Genomic DNA, 16,174 nt, shown 5'->3' with positions numbered 1-16,174 from the left:
GTGAGTACAAAACTGGGCACAAAACTGAGCCTCCCCGAGGAAGCCGTGGTACTCCCAAACTCAGTGATAGGAAAATCCTCTGCTCAGGGCTGGCTTGTGCCACGGCTGGCCCCACACCCACCTCGTGAGCTCCACCAACCAATACCACCTTGGACTTGCCTCCTTCCAAATTCAGTCCCCCAGCCCCACTCTCCTCAGACCCCAAATCCACTTTCCAAGACCCAAATCTGCTGCTCACTCCCAAATCCCTCCAAAGCCACAGATTTTCTCCCCTTAGTCCCAACTCTGCCCCAACGCTAAATCCAAGCCCTGATTTATCCTTCCAGCCCCAAATCCACTCCTAAATCCCCCCAGTCCCAAATCCACCCTTCTAGGTCCAAATCCACCCTCACAGCACCAAATCCTTATCCTCCAGCTACAAATCCACCACCCAGTCCCAATTGCGCCCCCTCCAAATTCAGCCTGTAGCCCCGGGTCTATCCCCAAATCCAACCTCCCATCCCCAAATCCTCACCTCCCGGTCCCAAACCCACTGCCCAGCCCCAAATCCACCCCAAATTTCCCCCAGTTCCAAATTCAAGCAGCTTTTTCAGACCTAAAACCCATCTCCCCAGCCCCCCAAATCCTCATCCTCCAACCCCAAATATACCTCCCAGCCCCTAACCCTCACCCCCCCCCAGCCGCAAATCACCCCTGCGCCTGCGGCATCCCGTCCCCCACAAAAGCCAGACTCGTGTCGACAGTAGCGGGTTTTATTCTCCAGTTTCCTCTCCCAGGAGCGGGGCGGGCTCAGAGGGCGCAGTTCCCTTCTCCGTAGCGCCGGCACCTCATCACCTTCAGGTAGGTCTCCACCTTGTGCAGGTCTTTTTTGAAGCACGAAAGCAGCCCGTAGTTCTTGAGCAGCGCGTCCTCTCCGCGCAGGTGGAGCTCGAATTTCTCGTAGGTGAGTTTGAGCAGCTGCGCGCCCCGCGGGCTCCGCTCCTCCAGCTCCTGCGGGACAACGGCGACATTCCGGGGGAGGCGGGGCCGGACAGGGGCATCTCCCAGGGACAAACCTCGTATCGAGCTCTGGGAGACGTCAGGGGGATTCCCGCCCGCTCTTAAATGGCATTTCAGACGTAGTTTTGTGCGTGTGTGTGTCAGAACGCACAGGTGCGGGCGGTGCCACGGTGTGGTGCCACGCTGCGTGTGCCAATGACACACACGGGGCTGCAGGGAAGGAGTGTCCTGGGGGGGGGCTTAAAATAAAGACAAAATCACACGATCTGTCTGCAGCCCCTCCCAGCCAAGGAGATGGGGAGCTGCACAAATAATTCTCTCCTCCCCCACTTTCCCAAAGCTCTGATCCAGCCCCACATCTCCATCTGGAGATCTATAATCAGCCATTCCCCCTGCTGTGCTCAGCAACAGAATGGTTTTGGTGAAGTGAAAAGTGTCATAAATTGGTGGAAAAGGAATATTTGTGTCATTTCTGTGTGTGGCTTCCCAATGCCCAAACCCACATGGGATGCAGGGGAAAATCTGCTGTGGTCCTGATTCCTTTGCCTGCTTACTCCAGTACACAAGGTTTGTGTTTGCTCACAGGGCCTGACTTGCAGAGTTATTTAACTGCTAGAAGATGTAAATAATGGCCCAGAATCATTTCTCACAGCTACAGCTTCAGGGTGATGCTGGCAGATAAACTTATGCTATAAGTGTAACTGAAGGGTGTACTGGCAGATAATGGGCAATTTAATTGAAAACAACAAACCCAAAATTAAAGAGGCATATAAAAGAGAGGGAGAGTGACAAGGGGGAATGGTTTTAAATTAAAGGAGGGGACAGTCAGGTTGAGTCTCAGGAAGAAATTCCTCCCTGTGATGGTGGTGAATCCCTGGCACAGGATGCCCAGAGCAGATGTGGCTGCCCCTGAATCCCTGGAAGTATCCAAGGCCAGGTTGGACAGGACTTGGAGCAGCCTGGGATAGTGGAAGGTGTCCTGCCCACGGCAGGGGTGGCACTGGATGGGCTTTTATGTCACTTCCAACCCAAACCATTCTCGGGTTCTCTGATGAGATCACCCTCCACCTCTCATTTTGGAGTGTTGTATTAATGGAAGAGGGAAACATCAGAGCAAGTGCTTCCCTGCACAGAAATGTGGTTTTGTTATTAGGTTGCAAACCTTGCAGAATTTTCCCCATTTCAAAGTACTTTGCTTGGAGATGTAACAAACATTGTGCTGCTGTTTGTCCGATGTATTTGAGCAACTGGAAATTCTTTGGTGCTGGGTTTGGAAAGATTTTGGATCTGTAATGTTGCAATTCCTGGTAGAATCTGCTCCCTGAGGGGTTGTGGCAGTGCTGGTAACACCTGTCCTGTGTTCTTACCCTCCTAGTAATGGGACCTGTGCACTGGGCGGGGGGGGGGGGGGGGGGGGGGGTGTCATGATCTTGTTAATCTTGTTATCTAAAGGGAAGCAAAGTCCAAAAGATGCCCTGTGGGAGGCAGGGAGATTTCTCATGCTCTGTGGATCCCTGAGAGTGGATCCTCTCATGCTTGGGAGATCTCTGTTATTCCACAGTCATGCTGGGACTTACCCTCATCAGAGCTTGGATCCCTTCTTCCAGGTCCTTTAGCTTTTCATACACCCTGTCTGAGGTGCCAAAAACCAAGTTGTTTGTGAACACCTTGCTCAGGTACTGCACTGGGGTCATCCAGGACTGGATGAGAACCAGGGAAAACCGGAGAAGCTCCATGTCCTGAAATTGAGGCAGGAAAGGGTCAAAGCTGAGTAGGTATGGTGTTTGGTGGAGTGTCCTGCTCCCTCTGGAACAGCCTGGAATGACCTAGAGATGGACACTGCTCCTTCAGCTTCAGTTTGCAGGCTGAGGGCACCACCCAGCCCATGTCCTGTGCAGACAGCAGTATCCTCAACCTGGACCTGGGAATATGATTTATAGTGTAACTCAGAAGAGTCTGAAGGGTTTAAATAGCAAAGAAGAGAGAGGAGGGTGAAAACACCAAAGGTCTCACAGGTGGAAACCCTCTGATCCTGCAGCAGGGACTCTACAAACAGGTCTGTGCCCGCGCCAGGTCAGAACTCACCGATTTCTGCTGGGCATCCTCCTTCCCCGTAGGAGCAGGGATGGTTTCTGAGTAGCAGTAGGCTACCTGGGAGTTTTTGGTGGTGTGCCTTTGGTCCTCTGGGATGTAGCTGCGTTCCTGTGGAGACATTCCAGATACACTCAGGTCTGCTGCCTGTGGACTGGCGAAGAGCACAGAGAATTCCCAATCTGTCCTGCATGGTTCCTCTTTGCAAGGAATAAATGGGAGTCAGGAGGTGTCTCTAGACAAGGTGGAGAGCTGGGAAACAGGAATTTGTGTGTTGGCACAACAGCTGCCTTGAAGGTCTCCCTCTCCCTAGGGCAAGGTGCTGCTCTTTAGTAAGTACCAGTTGTGGACAGCAGTGTCACCACAGGGAACAGGGTGTCACAAGGGTGGGCAGACACTGCTCCAGGCAAATTGCAGGAGGAGGACAAACAGAGCACACCCGGGACAGGTTCTTCCAAGAACCTTCTTCCAAGAAGATGGTTCTTCCATCTTCTAGCAGGATGGACTTCTCTCTAAAGCAGCAGACACTTTCAGGGTTTGTGCACTCAGACCCTCCCAGGGATAAATGTGATCAACAAAGGGAAGTCCTATAATAGCTGTGCCACCTCCCAGCTGCCCCTGTGCAAGGGGTCTGGACACAGTTGGAAATGGCCCCAAGGAGGCATCAGAGAAGGGACAGAGAGCTGACAGTGTCCAGGCAGGTGGGACACAACCTGCCCTATCCTGTTAAGGCTCTTTCTCCTCCCTGAGAGCTGGCAAAAACACCAACAGCTGGGAATTCTGGGAAGTTCTACAGTCCTGGAGCCATCAAGGAAACACAGAGGAGGCGCCCTCAGGCCACAGCACTCACAAACTCCTTGTAGGTCTCAGCAGCCAGGAGGTGAAGGTGCTGAGCCCTCAGCACAGCGTTGGCAAACAGGCTGGACAGGGGCATGGCCGGGAAGGTGTCAGCTGGCTGTGGCCACTGCAGTCCCAGGGTGATCACAGCAATGGCCAGAGAGAGCCAGGACCCTGCAAAGTGGAGAGGGAGGTACTGGGAGTCCTTGGGGACTGTGCTGAGAAGAAGGTGGCGCCTGGGAATTCATTCCCAGCCCGTTCTGCCCATGCTGGATCCACACTCACCTTCTGTGGTGCCCTGTTGGACACTGGATGGGCTCAGTCCTCCCCAGAATTGAGGGAGACCCTTTCACTGGACCTGCCCTCAGGGCTGGGGCTGCTCCCAGTGTGACCAGCAGCATCTTCCTGGCTGGAACTGTGGTTGCTCTATGAAAACTAAGGGTATCGAGTTTTCCCCAACATACTCATGTTTTCCCCTAGGCCTTGTCCCTACCCTCACTGGGACAAGAGCTGGTGGCATCAGCAATGCTGTGACCAGCTGCTTTTGCTCCCTGGGTCACACCTTTAGGATTTGGTGATCTTGGTCAAGCCTAAAGGTTTTCAACCCATGACCTCCAGCACAAGTGTCCACCTGTGCTCACACAGACCACCAAGCTCATCTCAAACAAAGACCCTTAGGAGGTGAAATGCCCTGAAGCCTGTAGAACTTGGACATTATTAGACATCATACTCATCCCTGTCTAAAGTTTGGAATATGAGTTTTATTATCCCTGCCAACATTTATAGTAATAGTAACTATTATAACTGTGGCTTGATCTTGTTCTTTAAGTTTGCAGCATTCTCCTTGCCTACTTTAGGTTAAAGATTAATTAATGGATTAGAGTCACACTACAGGGAAAGGTTTTCTTTTTCATGGATTTAGAAGTTGCCATATTTTAATTTAGGGATGGCAAGGAGTGGGTGTAGCCCACCACAGAACCACCCCATCATCATCATCTCCTGTCACCCTACATACCCAGCACTGGAAATCCTTGAAAATGGAAATAAAATGTACCTGGAGCCATTTCTGCTGGTGAGTTGCTCAGGTTTGGCTTGGTTGGGAATGTTTCCTCCTTTCACCAGGTGAAGGAAACTGTGGAGGCCCCCTTTATATAGCAGGGGGTCTGTTTAAAATGGATCTGTGTGTCCATGATCACAACAACAGCTTTGCACCTTCCCCCTGCATAAATGCATGACTCTTCATGGTTGTGCTACCTCATCACAGGCATTTTCACAGATGTGCAGCTTGGGGAGCTTTGTTTGTCTCAGGATGAGACCAGTGCTCCATGATTTCGCCATATTTTCCTGTTTACTTCAATTAAAATTTCCTCATCACAGCAAGACCCATCCCAAATCAGGTCATGGTGGAATCAGTTGTGTCCTCCTGATGTTCCTGCCTGGCTCTGCAGCCTTGGCCCACAGTTCACAGGGCTGACCAGGCAGCTTGGGGCATTTTTGGCTTAAAGCAACTGGCGAGTAGCACCAGGAGAGGTTTAGGTTGGATATTAAGGAGAAGTTCTTCCTTAAGAGAGTGTCCAGCCATGGCACAACTGCTCAGGGCAGTGGTGGAGTCCCCATCCCTGGAGGCATATAAAGCTGTGTGGATGTGGGACTTGGGGACGTAGGTCAGTGGTGGCCTTGACAGTGCAGGGGGAATGGTTGGACCAATGATCTTAGAAATATTTTCCAGCCTAAAGGATTCCATAATTCTGTTATGTTTTCCTCTCTATTGTTTGTGGGATAGAGCTGGCTGGATGTTGTCAGATGAATCCTATTTCTGCCAAGAAACTGCTTCCAATTTCTCCCAATATGTCAAAAATTCAGCAAACACTTTTGCTGAGCCAGTTTGTCACAGGTGTGACAAGGAGCTGTCCTGTCCTAGTGCTGGTTTGGATTCCAACCTGCCCAGTGCAAATCCAGAGCTCTGTGAGCTTTCTCTGATCCTCAGTTGGACAAGGCTGTGGAAAAACCTGGTCATAAGCACCTTCTTGCTCCTGCCTGAGACGCAAAGGTGAAATACTGTAGGATTAAGGAGAGGAATGGTGTGGAAAGGAGATAGGAGGGATGGGGAAGAGGAGATGGGGAAGGGAATCAGAGAATCATGGAGCAGTTTGGGTTGGCAGGGACCTTAAAGCCCATTTAGTGCCACCCCTGCCATGGGCAGCAACACATTCCACTGTCCCAGGGTGCTCCAAGCCCTGTCCAATGTGGTCTTGAAGAAGAGAGGACACAGCCCACCCATCCCTGCTTTTGAGAAAAACAAGACACAACCTGGGATGGGCAGCTCCAGGGGGTATTTAAAGGACTTTTACTCCACATAAAGCCCCCACTGCCCCAAACCAGACTGGTTTAGCCTTTGTCTGGTGTTCAGGGCACGTCCTGTGTCAGGTGGTGATTTAGATCCCGCAGGCCCCGGGCTTGCTCTGGTTTCCAAGCAGCAGCATCACCCCCGGAGCCGCTGGAGTTGCTGGAGTAGAGAGAAGTGAGCTGCTTGATAAACATCAGGGAGAGCAGGGCTGTTCTGAGAAGCCCCCAGGGTGTTGCTGCTGGGGACGCGGTGGCGTCACAGGGAAATGTCAGTCCCGGCAGCAGAGGGAACAGCGGGTCCTGCCGCTATCAGGTGTCCCGTCACCCCAGAGCGGCAACATCTGGGCGTGTTTTTGTGTTTTCTACTCCAGGTCGTGTTTAAATCTGTCAGCGCTGGTCGGGGATGAGCCGCGAGCTCCCCAGCCCAGCCCCGATGACGCCGCTGTGTCCCTGCGGCTCCTGCGTGTCCCGCTCAGCTCTGGCGCTGAGAGCGCGGCTAAATCCGCACCACCCGTGCGCTGCCAGCCCGGAGGGGCCGGGGCGATCCGCGCCGAGGGCTCCCCGAGGCTGGGTTTGTCCCCGGCGCTGTCTGGGCAGTAAATGAGGCAGAAGCGGCGCATGACGAGCATGCACAGCCGCGGTTGCATAAGCGGCCCCGAAACCTCACCCGGGCCATTTTCTGGCTCTCCAGTTCCTGCGTTTCCAACGCACAGCATCCCATCTAAAGCAGCGTCACACTCCGTGATTTCTACATTCCCTGTGAGAGAAATGACGGATTTGTCTTTACAAACGAGCTGTGGGTCTGCTGTAGATAAAACTGACACTGAGAGATAAAAGAAACAATGGCATGGATTCCACTAATTGATGAATGGAAAAAGATATTTGCCTTTACAAACTGTAGGTTTGCTGGTAAATGAAATTGGATGTTGAAAGATGAAAGAAGCAATGGGGGAAAACTATGAATTCTGTAAGAGTTAAAAATTAAAAGGGAGGCTTATACATTAGGGGGGAATCTCAGGTATCAGGCATTCTGGGAAGTCCTCTGGAAGTACCTCTCAAGCACCTCAGCCCATGGGGAAAGAGAGAGGGAAATGCGTCTGGGAAATTAAGATAAAAAAGAGGCTGCGTCCTCTAAAAATTTGAGAGATCCCAGAGAATGTCCCATGGCCTCTCCCTTTATTTGAATAAAGCAAAAAGGATTAATCTGTCTCCTTTTTGGACATAAACATCTGGTGTTTGTGGATTAATTTTCCTGAAAAAGAGAAAAACCTCCTCCATTCTTTTCAGGATGGCCCTGTGTCCACCCATCTTTCCCTGACCTTGCAAACAAGTGAAAGCTTTTTCTGGAGACACTGTGTGCTCCCGGGGTCCTGGTGATCCCCAGCCTAGGGGAATCCTGACCGAGGAGCTGCTGCTGAGCCACAGCCCAACTCTGCAGAGGGTTTAGGGTGTGGGGGGGATTATCTCTCCTAACTCACTGCTCTGAGGGGAAATTCCATTTCAGATTTATGGGGATTATTTACCAGACCTGGAACTGCTAAACTCCTGTGGAAAGATGAGGGTGAATCCCCAGGTTCAGTTCTCCAGGACTGCAACCCCGCCTGTCTGCCTGAGTCTCCTGATGGAAAATAGGGATTTTCCCTCCCTACAATTACCTGGAAGGAGGCTGTAGCCAGGTGGGCATCTCTTTTCCCAAGGACAAGAGGAAACAGCCTCAAGCTGTGCCAGGAGAGGTTTAGGTTGGATATTAAGGAAAAATCTTTCCCTGAAAGGAGTGTCCAGCCCTGGCACAGCTGCCCAGGGCAGTGGTGGAAGGATTTAAAAATTGTGTTGATGTGACACTTGGGTGTCACCACTAGTGGTGGCCTTGGCAGTGCTGGAGGACACGATGATTTTAGAGGGCTCTTCCAATCTGAGTGATTCCATGATTCAGTGACAGAAATCAGGATAAAATACAGAGCCTGGGCTGTATAGACTGATACATTTATTTACATTAAATGTGTTTTAAACACAGACCACTTTCAATATAGAAACCAATCGCCATCTCCAGTCTCCTTAGAAACTACTCCAAGCATTTCAAATAAACTAACAACACTACAGAAATATTTATTTACTTCTGGCATTTGTAGGAGGCCTCAGCTCCCTGGGCTGAGGGAGCAGCAGAGCAAGACTGGGGTCACAAAAACTGCTTCTGACATCAGTGGTTCCTCACCAGGTGCAAATTTTCTTTATTTTTTTCTATTATTCTGTTCAGTCACTTGAGTGAGTTGTTTACACAGACCTGAGGAATCTGCAGCAGGGAAGGCCAGAAAAAACTTTCATCTTCCTTTTGGGAACCAAAAGCAAGGAATGGGGGGATGAGCTATACTAGTCCTAAAATCTTGGCAAACATGGAAACCAGGAACAGCCAGTTCTTTCCTCTCCCTGTGAATGCTCCTTTTTTAAATTAACCAATTTTATAAGTAAAATATTCTTAAATAACTTATATATATATGTGGCAGAACTAATTTGGAGTAGTTTTATTTAACTAGTAAAAATCAATTTTAAAATGCTGATTTTGTGCTGTTTAAACTGAATTCCAGTCTTCCATGGAGGTGCTTTACTGGGAAAGAAACATCCTGTTACTTCTGAAAAGCCTTTTTTTTTTTTGCTTAGAATTTTACCCTGCTCTGGCTGTTTTTGGGGTGCAGAGCAGTTGCAGGAGCTTATTGGATCCCAAAATGTCATGAGCCATCAGGACACAGAGGCCTTGGGCTCTGTGAGAGGGGACAGTTTGAGCCACAATGTCCTTGTCACCCGTGTCCAGCCAAGCCCCTACCCCCACTGTGCCCCTCCAGCCCTGGTTTGGGTGCCCTGCTGGCCCTGAGCCCACCACCCTCAGTTCCTGCTGCCATGCCAAGATAATTTAATTACAAACCCAGTCTCCAGATGTTTTTTATCTTCTCCTTCAAGACCAGATCTAGCTGAGAGTGGAGCTGCTGGTCCTGGGCCCCATTCTCCTGCTTTGTATCCTGGTTCTCTTTGTCCTATCCCAAGCTGATGTTTTGGGACTGTGGAGGTCCCCACAGGGAGTCTCACATCTGCTCTTGGTTTTCCATCCCTGTCTGCCCTCAGGGTGGAATTTGAATAGGTGAAGTTTGGCTTCCAGCTGAGCTGGATCCAAAAAGCTGCTTGTTGTTCCCAGGAAATCAGCACCAGTGTTATGGGACACCCCTGGAATGGGCATGGCAGGATGGAGCAGGATGAGGATTTACCCATTACCTTTATTAGGACTTCAAAAGCAGTTGGAGGGTTGTACTCCACAATTTACAATTATTCTAGATGTTCTGAGGTCGCATGTCAGTCACTGTGGGGATGACCGTGTGACAGGGGCCAGCTCTTGCTTGGGGAGCAGCAAGGCTCTGGGTGAGACCTTTCTCCCCAGCTTTTCCATAGTCTTTGGAGAAAAAGAGGTGCTTTTGGGAGATACTCCACCTCAGACCTCTGCCAGCTGGGCCTGTGGATACAGCCATGGCTTTGACAGCTGAAGAGAGGCCCCAAATCTGCTTCTCACAGCACCCACACAGTGTTGTTGGAGGTGTCCTTGCAGTGCCTGGTCCTGTCCTTCCTGGGGTGGTGGGCTTGGAGCAGACCCCTTATTCCCAGTCCTTCCATGGCACTGACCAGGCTGGAGCTCAGTGATGGGCATGGGGCTGCACAGGCTGTGGGACCAGTTGGCTACTGTGGGGATCACAGGTGGCTCCTAATTTCTAGAGGTTTTATGGGTTGGTCAGCAGGGTGGGGACAGTGACAGCAGGGGCAGGGCAGCCTCAGGGACACAGCCCAGATGTGAGCATCCCAGGGCAGCAGGCTCCCAGCCCTTAGCTGGGCTGTGCAGGTGTTTGCAGCCCAGGAATGCAACCTGGGATTGCAGCCCCGGATCCAGGCAGTCGTGCTCCAGGGGATCCATCCCCATGGGGGCTGGCAGGGTGCTGGCAGGGCCTGGTGGAGGCTGCAGCACCCCTCACTCTTCACCTGGGTGCTCCCCCACTGTCCACTTGGCCTTCACATCCCGGAAAGGAGTGATGTCCTCGTAGGTGGCCATCTGCTCCACCTCCAGCCCCTGCAGCAACGACAAGGAAGGTGGAACATGGGACAAGGTTCCAGCCACAGTACATCCCTTGGGACACCCCTGCTGGGGACACTCCCAGGCTGCTCTCCCTGAGACTGGAGCAGTTTCAGACAGGGAGGGAGGATGGAGATGTTTGAATGTTGGATGCTGGATGTTGGGTGTTGGATGCTGGATGTTGGGTGTTGGGTGCTGGATGTTGGATGTTGGGTGTTGGGCATTGGATGTTGGGTGTTGGATGTGCACTGGGTGCTTCTTGGGGCGGTTCAGCATATCTGATGTGTAATTCAGGAAGAAAGTGCCCTGAACCTCCTCCCAAGGAAGATGCTGCAAGATGGCCTCCAGCAGACACCCTGTGCCAAGGCTCAGGTGATGTTAGGGAGGTCCTGCTGTCATTAATTACCTCATAGGTGTGGTCCTCCTCTGAGCTTTTCTTTTCTTCACCCTATGGAGAGTCACAGGTTGGTGTCAGCACCCACCAGGATCCCCTGTCCCCAGCCTTGTTCCCCCAGGCCTTGTCCCACCACTTCCACAGGCACATCCATGGAGTCCCCACACAGCACTGGAGATAGTTGTGTTCCCACTTCAGATATCCATGTTCCCACCCACAACCTCAGACCCACCCTATGCCCAGGACTGGCCTGCCTGGGATGCTCTGCAGGACACTGCTGTGAGCCCAGCTGGGAGCATCTCCTCTGCTGGGGGCACTGTCACTTGCCTTATCTAGGAAGAGGAGGATGGGGATGCTGATGAAGATGACTAGCAGGATGGACTGGATGATGATGATGGCATCTTTCAGTGTGTTCCTGTTCTGGACCTGCTTGATGCTGCTGGTACCTGGGAGCAACAGCACAGGGAGAGCCCAGGTCTCACCTCTGTGCCAGGCTGCAGGAAGAGGGATGTGCTTACCATGGCCAGAGTGTGTCACCAGGGGGGGATATGGGGACCTGTCCTCTGCATTGGCAGAGACCAGAGCACTGCAGCTGCCCCCAGGATTGGCATCAGGGATCAGCTCTGGGATGGGACACCTTGGGCAGCACCCGGCAGTCACCAGGAGCAGGACACATCTGATTTATCAGAGGAACATGTCCTTTTGTTTTTGCAGGATGGACATGCCAGGGCAGAGCGGGGGCATTGTCCTTCTCCTTGGGACTGGCAGTGAGGAACAGAACCTCTGTGGTGCCATAGAGCACCTACAGCTGGGATGGAGAAGGTCCCATCAGCACAGGGGGAGGAGAAGGTGTGGGAGCACCATGTGGGGCTCATATGGAGGGGGAAATGGGAAAGGAGGAGAAAAAGCATCTCCTGGGGTGCAGGAGGACAGGGAGCTGCCACTCACCCATGACTCGGAGCTCTGTCCCACATGAGTGCAGCTCCTTCTTCTGCAGCAGGCCCTTCCTGTCACACACGTAGATCCCGCTGTCCTCAAAGGTGGCCCTGAAGAGGGTGAGGTTGATGGATGTGTTCGTCCTCTTTATGCTGTAGCTGGACATGTTCTGATCCAGCACAGAGAGGTCATTCCTCTCCTCTGCTGTCTTGTACCACTGCATGATCTGGGCCTCCTGGGAGTAGCAGATGAAGTTGATGGGCATGTTCTTCTTGATGGCCACATACCGCAGGTTCTGGTACACTGGGGGACACCTGGCAGCTGCAGGGGACAAGGCTGTAACTGCAGACACTCCCATGAGAGCCCCCCAGCACCTCCCAAACAAAGAGCTTCCATTTCCATGCTGCTTTTGAGCATCCAGATTGGTTTTGGTGCATTATCCTCATCCCAGGCTCCCCAGGGAATGGTCTTGGCCCCGAGGCTGCCAGAGCTCTAGGAGAGTTTGGACAGCGCTGCCAGGGATGCACAGTGTGGGATTGTTGGGTGTCCTGAGCATAGCCAGGAGTGGAACTGGATGATCCCTGTGGATCCCTTCCAATCAGGATATTCTGTGATTCTATGAGATCTGAGGCTTTTGGTGGAAGTCTGCTTTTAATGGAAACTCCAATTTTCTGTGGGAATACCTTTGCTCCAATACTTCTGTCCTGCTCCCACCCCTCTCTGTGCACATTTAGATAACCACAGGGAATGTCACAGCCTGGGAATGGCCTCTGTGGGGGCAAAGTCCTGTTGGTGGTGGGGACAGGAGGGACCTTGGGGGACACATGCAGAAGAAGAGCCCAGCAGGTCTGAGGGTACCTGTGCTGTTCCTGGTGTTGTTCTTGTCTGCTGAGATCCCACCTGCAAGACAGGAGAAGGGCCTGAGATTGTGGCCAGGAGCCCACAAGGATGTCCCCAATGGGATGGACATGGCCTTCCTGCCCACTCTGTATGGAGTGGAGCTCGGAGGAGCAACAACAGAGCCCTGCTCAGAGGACCTGGGGCAGTGCAGATTTGGGTACAAACCCTTTGATTTCCATCCTGTCTCCTGAAAATTTTTCAAGTTGTTTTCTGGTTGATACCCAAGTGAAACCTGCTCTCTATAATGTCTCTGAGGCTGGTGCCTCTAAGGAAGGCTCCAGATATTTCCAGCTCTGCATTTCCACTCTCTGAATCAACCAGAAACCCTTCCCTGCTGGGATTTCCTGGGCTCGGAGCTCTGTGATGGCCAGGGGCATTCCCAGATCCTGTGGCCACACAGCCCCCTGGGACAAGGGCTGTGGTTTGCTGCTGTGGGACCTGCAGTGCAGGAAGCAGCGTGAGGTAGGGAACCCCCCAGCACCTACGGGTGCCCTGCCCACAGCTCCAGTGCTGCTGGGCCTGGTTCCTCTTGCTGCAGCTGGGCAGGAAGCCCCAGCCCTGTTTACTGCCCTGCTTGAGCGCCCAGCTCCCTCCTCTCTATGGAGGAGCTGGCACAGATGTGGGACTGCAGCACCTCCCTACAGGGCAGCTGCAAACCTCCTCATCCCCAGAAGGAGAAGAAGGAACAGAAAAAGAAGAAAGGTTCAATTCCCCAGCCTGAGATTTGTGCCACTCTCCTGCAGGGACCCAGCCTGTAGGGGCCTCCTGGTTTGGACAGGGGCTCCTCTCATTGCCCAGGAGCCCCTTCCAGGTCCCTGCTGCCCTGTTCACATTCAGCACTGACACCTCTGCAGGCAAATCCTCCCTTCCAGCCCCATTGCATTTTTTCCAGGATGGGAGATGCCCTTTGTCCTGGCTGTGCACTGACTGTGTGTCCTCATCACCCACAGTGCCACCAGCCAAGGCTTTGCTCTCCAGGCTCTGTTGGTGTTTCTAAAGGAACACCAGGCTGGCCCCTCACCTGAAAGCCCTCACACCCCTCCAAGTCAGGAGTTCTGCTGCAGCCACAGGTGGGCTGAACTTCCCCTGTCCTCCCCCAAAGTCATTATGAGAGCCAAGTTCAAACCCTGCAGCCTTGAATCCATGCTGGACTTGTGTGGCCACCACAGGAACCCTTTAAATTCCCTTTGTCCCATGGGCACATGTTTCCCTCTGAGGACAGGATCTGCTGCCCCCTGTTCCTATAGCTGTCCCTGCACCAGACAAGAGGAGCTGGAAAGGGACAGGAGTCATATCCTGGGTTTTGCTGCTGCTTCTCCAAGGGGAACAGCACAGGGATGTTCCCACAGATCCCACAGATCACCCCAAAAGTCTTTTTCCTCCCATTTCTCCTCTGCTCCTGGACACTGAACCCCACAGAGCGGAGATGTGGCTTGGCCATGGTCTCAGTCATGTGCCAGCCCCATCCCCAGGCCTCTGAGAGTAATAAAAGGTTAAAAAACCTCAACAACCCTTCTTTCCTTCCACCTACAGCCCCAGCCAGGCTGGATCAGCACCCACTCAGCCAAAGCCACCTGCCTGCCCCAGAATGTGTCCTGTCTGCACACTCCCAAAGGAAGCAAAACCCAAACTCAAGGCAGGCACTGGTCTCTGAGTTCTGTGTGCCTGTCCTGGGCTCCACAGGAGGGTCCCAGCACAGAACAGGACTGAGAGAGACCAGCACAAAGTTTAAAATTATTGCCCTGAGAGGCAGAGCTGGGAGAAGTTCACGAGCAGGGGATAAATCCCAGGCCATTGTCCTGGCTCCTTGCTCTGAAGTGCAAACTCCGTTTGGTGCCTACCTGTGAGCAGAGCCAGCAGCCAGAGGGTCACTTGGAGCAGCCAGAGCCTCGTGCCCAGATCAGCCATATTTCAATGCTCAGGGCAGGGAAACATCCAACCTGTGCTTCTGCAGAAACAGGCTGCTCCCACTACCCTGGCCCCAGTACCTAAAAATGGCAAAGCTGCTGCTCTGTGCGTGGCCCCTTTCCTGCTCATGTAAATCCTCCCCGCTGGGGACTTTCCCTCAGGGCTGGTTTTGAATGCAGCGCAGACGCTGGGGCGGCCATGCCTGTGGGCTGGCACCATCCAGCTCTGGGTCCTTGGGCAGTGTCCATCCTCCTGTCCCTGGGCATTGTCCACCTTTGTGTCCCCTATTGGCTCCCCGTGGTGCCAATATTCCCTGGAGGTGGCCAGGACTGGTGTGGACCTGCAGCACAGCTGGGGAGGAGCCCATCTGCAAAGCACTGGGTGCCAAACCTCCTGAGCATGAGATGTGTCCAGGGAATGGGATTGGTGCTGCCTGGCCATATCCCTGTGGGAACAGGATGGGGGTGACACCCAGGGTTTCCCCCCAGCTCCACAGATCCCCCCAGGGTGTTTGGCCCTGAAGGGGACAGGCAGGGATTGATGGTGGCCCAGAAGCCAAGAGCTGCAGCAGGAATGGGATAAGAATAGGGGATGTTTGTGGGGTTGCTTGTTGTAGGATACAGTGGGATGGGTCCCCCAGCTCCCATTCCTGCATCCCAAGGAGTCCAGAAATCTAAAATCATAGACGCATGAATCAATCACAAAATCATTATAGTTTGCACAGGCCTTTAGGATAATCAGCTCAGCAGCACCACCATGATCACCACTAACCCATGTCCTCAAGCACCACATCCACACATTTTTTTAGCATGGAGAAGTGCTTCTTCCAGGGAGAAGATGAGAGGGGGAAATAGCCAAAAGGAGTCACTTGGGTGCCAGCCATGCCCACCCCTTCTCCACACCCCGTTTGCCACTTCCAAGAGCCTTCTCCATGCAACCTTTGAGACAGCCAGCCCCCAGGGGAGCACAAGGAGTCCCCAAGGTGAGCTCTGGTGCACAGTTTCCCCAGGCTCTGCCCCCTCCCCCTGGTTGTTGCTTGTTACTGGCTGTGGGTGAGCACTGAACTGCAACTCCAGTGAAAAACACCTTTGGGTACTTCTGCCAGTCCTGCTATTGCCCAGAGCCTGGTGCCACTGCCTGGGGCCTCCTCAAACCTTCATCTTCTGCAGGTTGTGTGGGTTTTTTGCCAGTTCTGAGCATCTGATGGGTGCTGGGAACCAGCCCCAGCCTGACTTTGCATGCAAAAGGACAAGAAGTAATAGAAATAAAGTTTTCCAGAGAAAAACTGTCTCCATGAGGGAATGATGATGGGAGAGGTGCCTTCTCCTGGTTCTGTACAGTGCTCTAAGGTGAAGCTCCCTGCTGCCTCACCCCTGGGTCTGGCTGGAAGAGCAGAGCCTGGCCCTGATATCCCAGCAGGGCAAAGGGAAAGGAATGCCCACAAAAGGGATGCTTGGCAGGCATTAGAGGGATTTTTATGAGGCTCTGGGGCTGCAGATGGGAGCTGGGATGCTGGAGGTGCCTGGGAAAGCCCTGTGAGGTAAAACCAGGAGCAGGGCACAAAATGAAGGTTTGCAGTGACAGTGGCCACATCAGCCCCTGTGCTGCCTGAGTGCTCCTTGGCACCCTTGAAAGGCACAGAGGGGCTCAGTCTCCCC

The 16,174-nt window shown here is 52.8% G+C and overlaps 2 protein-coding genes across 2 annotated transcripts; both read right to left on the bottom strand.

Annotated features, from left to right (window-relative positions):
• Positions 1-789: 789 nt before the first annotated feature.
• LOC134053197 (somatotropin-like) lies at positions 790-4,991 on the bottom strand. Its single transcript, XM_062508069.1, has 5 exons — positions 4,982-4,991; positions 3,941-4,101; positions 3,085-3,201; positions 2,577-2,738; positions 790-990 (listed from the first exon to the last, which is right to left on the bottom strand). Exons 1-5 carry the CDS (start codon positions 4,989-4,991, stop codon positions 790-792), a joined length of 651 nt encoding a protein of 216 aa, XP_062364053.1.
• Positions 4,992-10,276: 5,285 nt separating this feature from the next.
• On the bottom strand, positions 10,277-14,543 carry CD79B (CD79b molecule). Its single transcript, XM_062508251.1, is given in 6 exon segments — positions 10,277-10,375; positions 10,785-10,826; positions 11,100-11,218; positions 11,721-12,029; positions 12,567-12,608; positions 14,450-14,543. Coding segments are annotated over 6 exon segments (705 nt in total).
• Positions 14,544-16,174: the final 1,631 nt, after the last annotated feature.

This window comes from Cinclus cinclus, chromosome 24 (genome assembly GCF_963662255.1).
Source record: "Cinclus cinclus chromosome 24, bCinCin1.1, whole genome shotgun sequence".
Taxonomy (NCBI): Eukaryota; Metazoa; Chordata; class Aves; order Passeriformes; family Cinclidae; genus Cinclus; species Cinclus cinclus.
This window is presented reverse-complemented; position numbering and strand designations above follow the sequence as displayed.